The 7,478-nt window shown below is 39.6% G+C and overlaps 1 protein-coding gene across 5 annotated transcripts in view; it reads left to right on the plus strand.

The window, feature by feature from the left end:
- Positions 1-4,205, plus strand: part of LOC141791781 (rho GTPase-activating protein 7) — a 100,132-nt gene extending 95,927 nt beyond the window's left edge. For all 5 annotated transcript variants that reach the window (XM_074672426.1, XM_074672427.1, XM_074672428.1 and 2 more), the window contains one exon: positions 249-4,205. In XM_074672426.1, the coding sequence (XP_074528527.1) occupies positions 249-357 (109 nt within the window). In that variant the 3' untranslated portion in view covers positions 358-4,205. The remainder of the gene's footprint in view (positions 1-248) is intronic.
- Positions 4,206-7,478: the final 3,273 nt, after the last annotated feature.

Raw genomic sequence — 7,478 nt, forward strand, 5'->3', positions numbered from 1 at the left:
CATGTGGGTGTGCTCTTCATGACTAACATGTTACACTTCCTGTGTGGAGATGAGGAAGAGGCTGTTTGGGTGTTTTTCTCCAAAGTTTTCAGCACAGATTCTGAAAGTGAAAGTTTGCCCTTTTATGAGCCGAACAGGAAAATATGCTCTGGGCTTGTTCTTTAATTCACCACATTTAAAAGTGAAGTGGGAAAAGTTTGCACTGTGAGAGTTTTCTTTTGCATGAAACGTCTGTTTTCTCCTTTCAGGGGTCGGTCGCAGGAGTGGCACAGCAAAGTGAGCGGACACCTCCTGGCCTCTGGTCTCCTCGCTGTCAGGGACTCGTTCAGACCGGAGCACAAAGAGACAAAGATTTGAGGATTGTTTAAAGTCAGAAAGTCAAAGTTCTATCTCTTCAAACTGCACTTAGGAGGAACTGACTGCAGCAGCATTTTCAGGAAACTTCTCCAAGTTTTCAAAAGTGAAACTCGAGGCCCGGAGCACAGCGAGCTTCGAAGGTGACCTGCGATGGCTTCCCCTGAACCATTTGTCTCTCTTTGGCTTCCTCTTTGTGTGTTCGCTTCTTTGTCAGTGACCTTGCAGTTTGCCAGCAGCACCTCTGCGCTCCCCGCTGCGCCCGATACGCTTCACACCCGAATAAATGCAAACCCTGGCATGCAGCGACAGAGGACGTTTTGATGGGTGGATGAAAAGCAGCGGCCTGGTTTGACTTCTAACGGCCGAAAAAGGATCGAGTGGACAGCGAGGGAAAAGTTTTATCATGAAGCTTGCTTCACTTTCTGGAACTGGAGGTGAAAGAGTCATCCTCCTATGTGGATTTTTCCATATTACATGAAATACGTCAGGGAAACGCTCAGCGGCTGCAGGAAAGAAGAGAGAGGATCAGGAAACAGACTTCAGGGCACCAGACATTCAGCTGCAGAGGAAAGGAAAGAGAAGATGCTGGGAACACACACAGGAACAATGTCAGAGACAGACACAGTCATATACTTCTGTTAATGTATCAGGTCTCACTCCTGTTTGGGTTTTTAAACTTCCTCAGCATATCTTCATTTATCTGACTCTCCTGAAGTGCTCTGTCATCTGGATGTTCAAAAACTGAAGCTGACTTCTCTCTTGGAGTTTTTAAACACACGTACACCTGGTTTTAAACAATAAAATAATTTGAGGAGCCTATAGCCCCTGTTTCCACTCAGCGGTCCAGTATGGATCAGTACAGTTTGGATCAGGTTGGATCAGTGAAGCCTGATCTGCATTTCCACAGTCAACCCTGCCGTCTCTTGGTAGGAGGCGTGTAAGCTAGATGCTGATCGCTGCGTCAGCTATGTAATAGCGTGATACATAAATAAATCCAACAAAGAAGAGAAACGCAAAACAGGTCACACTTTTTCGTGTTGCCATTCTCCCAACAAAAAAAACTATCTTCACGAGATTCTTTAGACCGCTCAATGGACTGCAGTGTTTCTAGCTCCACTTTCTGGTGTCAGATTGGTATGTCTGGCACCCCAACAGACAGGTACCAAAAAGTGGGATGGTGTCAGTAATCTGGGGACCTGTTCCAGTTTTGGTCAAAGGAAACACCACAAAATGCATGACGTACCAAGACAAACAGAACTGAACCTATAGAAGAAACTGGGCTTAAGTAAGCAGCAGCTCAGCTTGCAGCCCCCTATCAAGGAATCACTGATTTCAGGGTCTACCTGCATCAGTTGTTGTCTCTGCATTTATTATACTGCTGGTTTTCTCTCTTATTTGGGGAAAAGGTTCAAAAAGGTGACTCAAATCCAGTTAAAAACCTAAACTGAAGGGTTATATCAGTGTCAGAGTCAGTTTTGAGTCCAGCCAAACTTCAGAGTTGTTGTTGCGGTCCACTGGTAACTTAATTTAATGCAACACCTCTGGTCCCAAAGTTACATATGGCAAAATTTGTGTCACCATCAGGAGCCAATAAGTGGAACCAACATGCACATGCTTTCTTAATCCCATGAATCTTGTAAACTTTTAAGGACCACCCCCCACCCCAAGAATCCAGTTTGTCTCCAGCTGTCTAATCCAGTACTGAAACAAAAATACCTAAAACAAAAAATATGACCTATTAAGGAATCCTCAATTACACACAAGAGAGCTGATCATCTTTTTTGAGAAAGATATCTTACTGAGAAAGTTTAAAAGCTGCTCAGCTTGCAGCCTATCTTGACATTCTATTTCTATTTTGAAGTACATGACATTGATTATCACAGCTGCTCTGTGATTTAATTTCTTAGGTAATATCAACATTATACTTTGTGATTCAATTTATTATATATTATCGTGAATATCAACCAAGGAAAAAAACAGCAGCTTAGCTTGCAGCTCCCAAAATACAAAGAGACTCTCGAAAGAGACTCTCTTTCTAATCTGGAACTGCTTATTGTGCAGTTTTTTCTGAAATTAAAATCCATAATCAGCCTTGAGGACTCACAAATTGAACAAGAAAGCCATCAGCAGCTCAGCCTTGAGCCCCCATATTCAGAGCAAAATTGTGAGATTTGATCTCTCAACTGAAGCGTCCACGTATCATGCTTATAGCATAAATCACTGGTTCTGCTTTCTCAATATATCTTCTTCTTGTAAATATCTCAAAAAGGTTTAAAAAAAAAGGTTTTAAAGTCAAAAAGCTGCTCAACTCACCGTTCACCAATGGCTTTGGAGTTCTATACCTACTTAGGAGCATATGAAGGACAGATTTGAAGAAAAATGCCTTGATTATATTTATTTTGTTTGTTGGTTATAAAGAACCTATTAGCAACTCAGCTTGCAACCCTTATAATCCAAAAAGTGGTGAGGAGACTCACTTTCTAACCTGTGATGTGTTCTGTTTTCCTGGATTACAGCCATCAAGTGACTCAAATAAACTCACCAGTGAAACGAGGAAGCTGTCAGAAGCTCAGCTTGCAGCCCCCATATTAAAAGAATGTAAGATGTAATCTTTAAATTGAAGCTTCTACATATTATGTTGTTGTTGTTTTGTTGTTGTTTTGGAAAAATCACTCGGTCTGCTGTCTTCATATCTTTCACTATCTTATAAAGGACCAGAATTAAAAAATCTTGCTTGAGAAAAATCTAAAAGCAGCTCACTATACAGCCCATCAGAGTCCTTAAAATTCTTCACCAACCTAGAAGCATATGACAGACAGATTTTTAACACAACTGCTTTATTTTATTTTATTTTGATTTCATGGCTAATAACGGCCGAGAAAAACAGCAGCTCAGCTTGCAGCCCACAGTTCCTAAGTATTGTTCACGAGACTCACTTCTAACCTGAAGTAGCTCTTCATGCACTTTTCTTTAGGATTAATATCCACACTGTGCCTTGAAAACCCTCGCAAGTTGAACAAGGAAGCTGTTGGCAGCTCAGTTTGCGGCCCTAAATACAGAAAAACTCATTTTTGTCGGGGCACCAGCATCAATTCTCTTTGTTTTAAAGAACAGGAGGGCTCTGTGGATAACTTAGCTCCTGGTAGAAAGCTTGAAACACAAGCAGCAGCTCAGCTCAGAGCCTCCTTAGCCTTGGAGAAACTTTTTTTGTCAGTGCTCACTGATTTTAATCACCAGGAATGTCAGGTCTTTGAAAGAAGAGGGACTTCTGTGGTTAGTTTTTGTCGTCTTGAGACTGCTTGATAGGGTTTTTAGGCCACACTGCTTCTTCTTCTTCTCTTTTCTGGTCAAACTTCATCTTTAAGCAAAATGCATCACATTCTGACTGAGCTGTCGCAGAAAAGGGATGTCAGATGTCTCCCATTGGATGTGTTTCTGTCTAGTTTCATGGTGCATGATAGTTCAAGGACCTGCGAAATCTACCTCTACACAGGACAGGAAGTTTTGAATTGAGAGGCCTTGAGAGCTTTGTGTGTTTCCTCGCAATGTGACGTACATCAAACCCGACATCTGCTGTCCCTGGCTTCAGAAAGATTTTAAAGTTTGTATTTATTCTGTGTACAGTTTAATGTCATGTGACAGGCCTGTGTTTAAAGCCTACATAATGCTTAGTGTCCCCAGTTGTACGCTTCACTGCAGATAATTTAACTTAAAGTGTATCTAAAGGACAGATCTATATCTGAATACCAATCTTTTGATTTTATGTGAGCCTTTTGAATTTCTTATCCTGTTTGAGTGAGTGTGAAATCTAAACTTATCAGTGCCAAACACTTAATTAAAATGTTTATTTCTCCTCAAATATGTCCCGTTGTTTTTTCTCCTCTTTCCTCTGTGACTGGAATGAGTGCCAGATTACCGACTGTAATTTCAGAGGAAGGTGGAGGAGCAGCAGGCAGTGTTGGAGATGAGGTGTCACACTGCGCCGCTGAAGCACGAGAGATTAATAAAGCTAGCAGCGTGAGCGCTCTACAGACTCCCAGGAAACTCCTCGCTCTCACCTCTGTTTTTTCTCTCCCGCTCACATTGCTCCGCCAAATCGAGTTCACTCAAGTCTTATTTACATATCTTATTGATTCATCTAATGTTTGATAAGCAAGAGATGGGAAATGTGATTCCTTGTGGCGAGGACATCATGCTAAACAGGATTTTAAGGGAAGAGGAATAATTTACACTAATTAGAAATAACAATCTCTAAAGCGCCTGCGGCTCCTTTAATTTCTCTCTGAGTCTATTCCTTCTACTGAGAGCTGGAACACTGTGAAGTGAACTTAAGATGAACTTGAAGTTAAATGTTAAAGGACAACCCAGACGTCTGTTGGCTCAAATTAATGGTTATTAAAGCAAAAACTTCTACAGAGTTCAAAAAAGGTGTTTTCTAGCTCATCTTCATATATAAAGATATAATTTAATCATCTTTCCTACATGTTTTTAGACCTACATCTTTGATAGAAGTTTACTTTTTCAGCTATTTCTGGACAACAAAATGGATATATCACCTTTACAAACTGTCCATTTAAAAGCACCACAAGTAGTTTCTGTGTTACCACTTTTTAAAAAATGTTTAGAAACACTAAATATTGTCTGCCTTGTGAATATCTGTGATTTAACAACAGCTACACTGCAAAAAATTAAATCCAACCAAGTGCTGATGTCTCATTTTTGGAAAAATGAGTCACATTAACCTGGAAAAGTCCAGAAAAATGTTTTGTATCAAGATATTAAAAGACAAAAATGATGCCCCAAGAAGTTTCATGAAATAGGAATAATGTCTCAAAATAAACAAGAAACATAAGATGTACAATTTTCCACTAAGTTGGAACATCTTCTTACCCCTACAAGCAATTTAAGCATCATTTTTGACCTTTAATATCCTGAATTAAGACATTTTTCTGGACTTTTTCTGGACACATTAACTTGCATAAGACAATTTTGACTAAAAGTTACAGGTAAACATACTTTTTGCAGTGCAGCTGTGTCATTGATCAACTTACCGAATAACTTCATAAAATTTTATTTCATATAAAGAGAAGAAAATCCAGAATGGCTTGATGTAAGTCAGTCAGACATAGACACACCTTGAGAATTTCTGACATTTTACACAGCTGCACTGCAAAAACTGAAACCAATCCAACTTTTTATGTTTTATTTTTTGTAAAAATGAACTTTTTTTAACGCAATATAAGCCACATTCAACTTGCTTCAAGTTTAGTTTTTACAGTCAAACTGGTGTCAAATGATAGAAATTCATGAGGTTGAGTGTCTAAAGCTCTTGCCTCTCCTAGAATTTGCTTCTAATTGATCAATGACACATACAGCAAAGTGCTTTTTTTTATTATTTTTTGTAAAAACAACCAACAAATTACTGTAAATGTACACGTAAATTTCAATAGGTAAAATCCTGTTATGTTCAGCACTGTTAAAAGAAACATCCCTGTAAAATGACAGTAAAATGACAGTAAAATACTGGAAAAACACTTTATTCAGAAACTTTCTAGAACTTATTTTACGTCATATACTGACAGCACATTTACAAAATCTGCTGGTTTGGTTTGAATAGGAAATGGGTGCTGCTGGCGTAAAAAAAAGATGGGGTTGGAGTAAAAGTAGAAATTTAAAACAATGTTAATGCAGCAGTCAATTTATAAAATATTGAAGTTAATGTTTAACTACATCAAAGTATTGAGACTTTAGAAAGTACACAATATCCTAGTTCATAAGAAAATGATAGACTACCCACTACTATTCCAGAATTTAAAAAAGTCACATGAATGTTAATTTAAAGGCCTCGATGTGTAAGGAGAATTCGCCAACCTGCTGGCCCCAGTCGGCCTCTTCTTCAAATCTTTTGGGCCTTCACACAGGCAACCTCCACATCAGCAGCCCATCTCTGCGATCCCCCGAGGCTTGAGAATATCAGCCAAGGCCGGCAGGTGATGAGCTCCGTCTCCCCATTGAGGAGCAGGAACATCATTGCTTCTGCAGGTGTTAGTGAGCCGACACCACAGCGTTTTCTCCTCCTGGAGCGTCTGTCAGAACACCTTTAATGCTGTCCTTCAACAGCAGCTCAGCACAAACTCTGCCGAAGCTTAATGAATCTTTCATGAAGCTGCTGCGGGAATTATTGTCAGAGAGGGAAGTGAGCGGAGCCTCAAAGTCCAGAGGAGAGAAGCATAGATATTTCATAAGTTTAGAGGATGGGTCACATGCACACGTCTTTCCCTCAGCATGGTTTCAGAACTTCTCCAACAACTGTTGTGCCACTCGTGCCGAATCCTGCAGTCATACAACTTTTATATCTGTAGAAGTGCACAACTGTCTGCAGGGTAAAGGCAGACTTCACAATTACAGGCTGCCTCAGAGTGTGTGTGATGTATAATTAACTCTGTCAAATGGGTTTGTTTGCCATGCACTCTGAGATTCTGCAAACAAAGCCCACTTACGCATTTCATGGAGGGAAGAAGGCTGTAATTGTGGTTATCTGAAAAGCAGCTCTGGTTTAATGCAGCTTTCTGTATGTCAAAGTCCAGGAAAGCAATTACGAGCTGCAAGGCTGCAAAACTATCCTCTCTTTGAGCTGCTCACTGAGCCACTCGCTGAGCCTCGGTGTGCGCGCTTTCTCTGTGATTGACGGCACTTTCAAACTTTTTCTCTGTCTGTAACAGCAAGATGATTATGATTAATATTGCTTGAGTATTTGATGCTTTTAAATTAATAAAAATGCCTTTATTTTAATCACCAGCAGGGGGCACTTGACTGCTGCAACAAAATAACCGATTTATGGAAAGCTGAGCTGATTTCTCATTTGATTTATTCCTAAAGCAAACACTCCCCTTATGAGTTCATGGACTCAATACCTGTTTTAAGTCTTTGATTGTTCTATCATTTATAGCCACATATGCAGGAGAACATCTTTTTTTATTTTTTTGTAAGGAGTTCCCTTACATTTTTTTTTTCTATATTTTTTCCAAATTTAAAAAACATACCCTAGGGCATCTTCATAAACGCTTTAGGAATTTCCCCGTTTTGTTCTTTCAAAATTGTATATTATTTATCATTTCTAT

The sequence above is a fragment of the Halichoeres trimaculatus genome, unplaced genomic scaffold (assembly GCF_033239565.1).
Source record: "Halichoeres trimaculatus isolate MK-OKI-2021-1 unplaced genomic scaffold, fHalTri1.1 fHalTri1_scaffold_6, whole genome shotgun sequence".
Taxonomy (NCBI): Eukaryota; Metazoa; Chordata; class Actinopteri; order Labriformes; family Labridae; genus Halichoeres; species Halichoeres trimaculatus.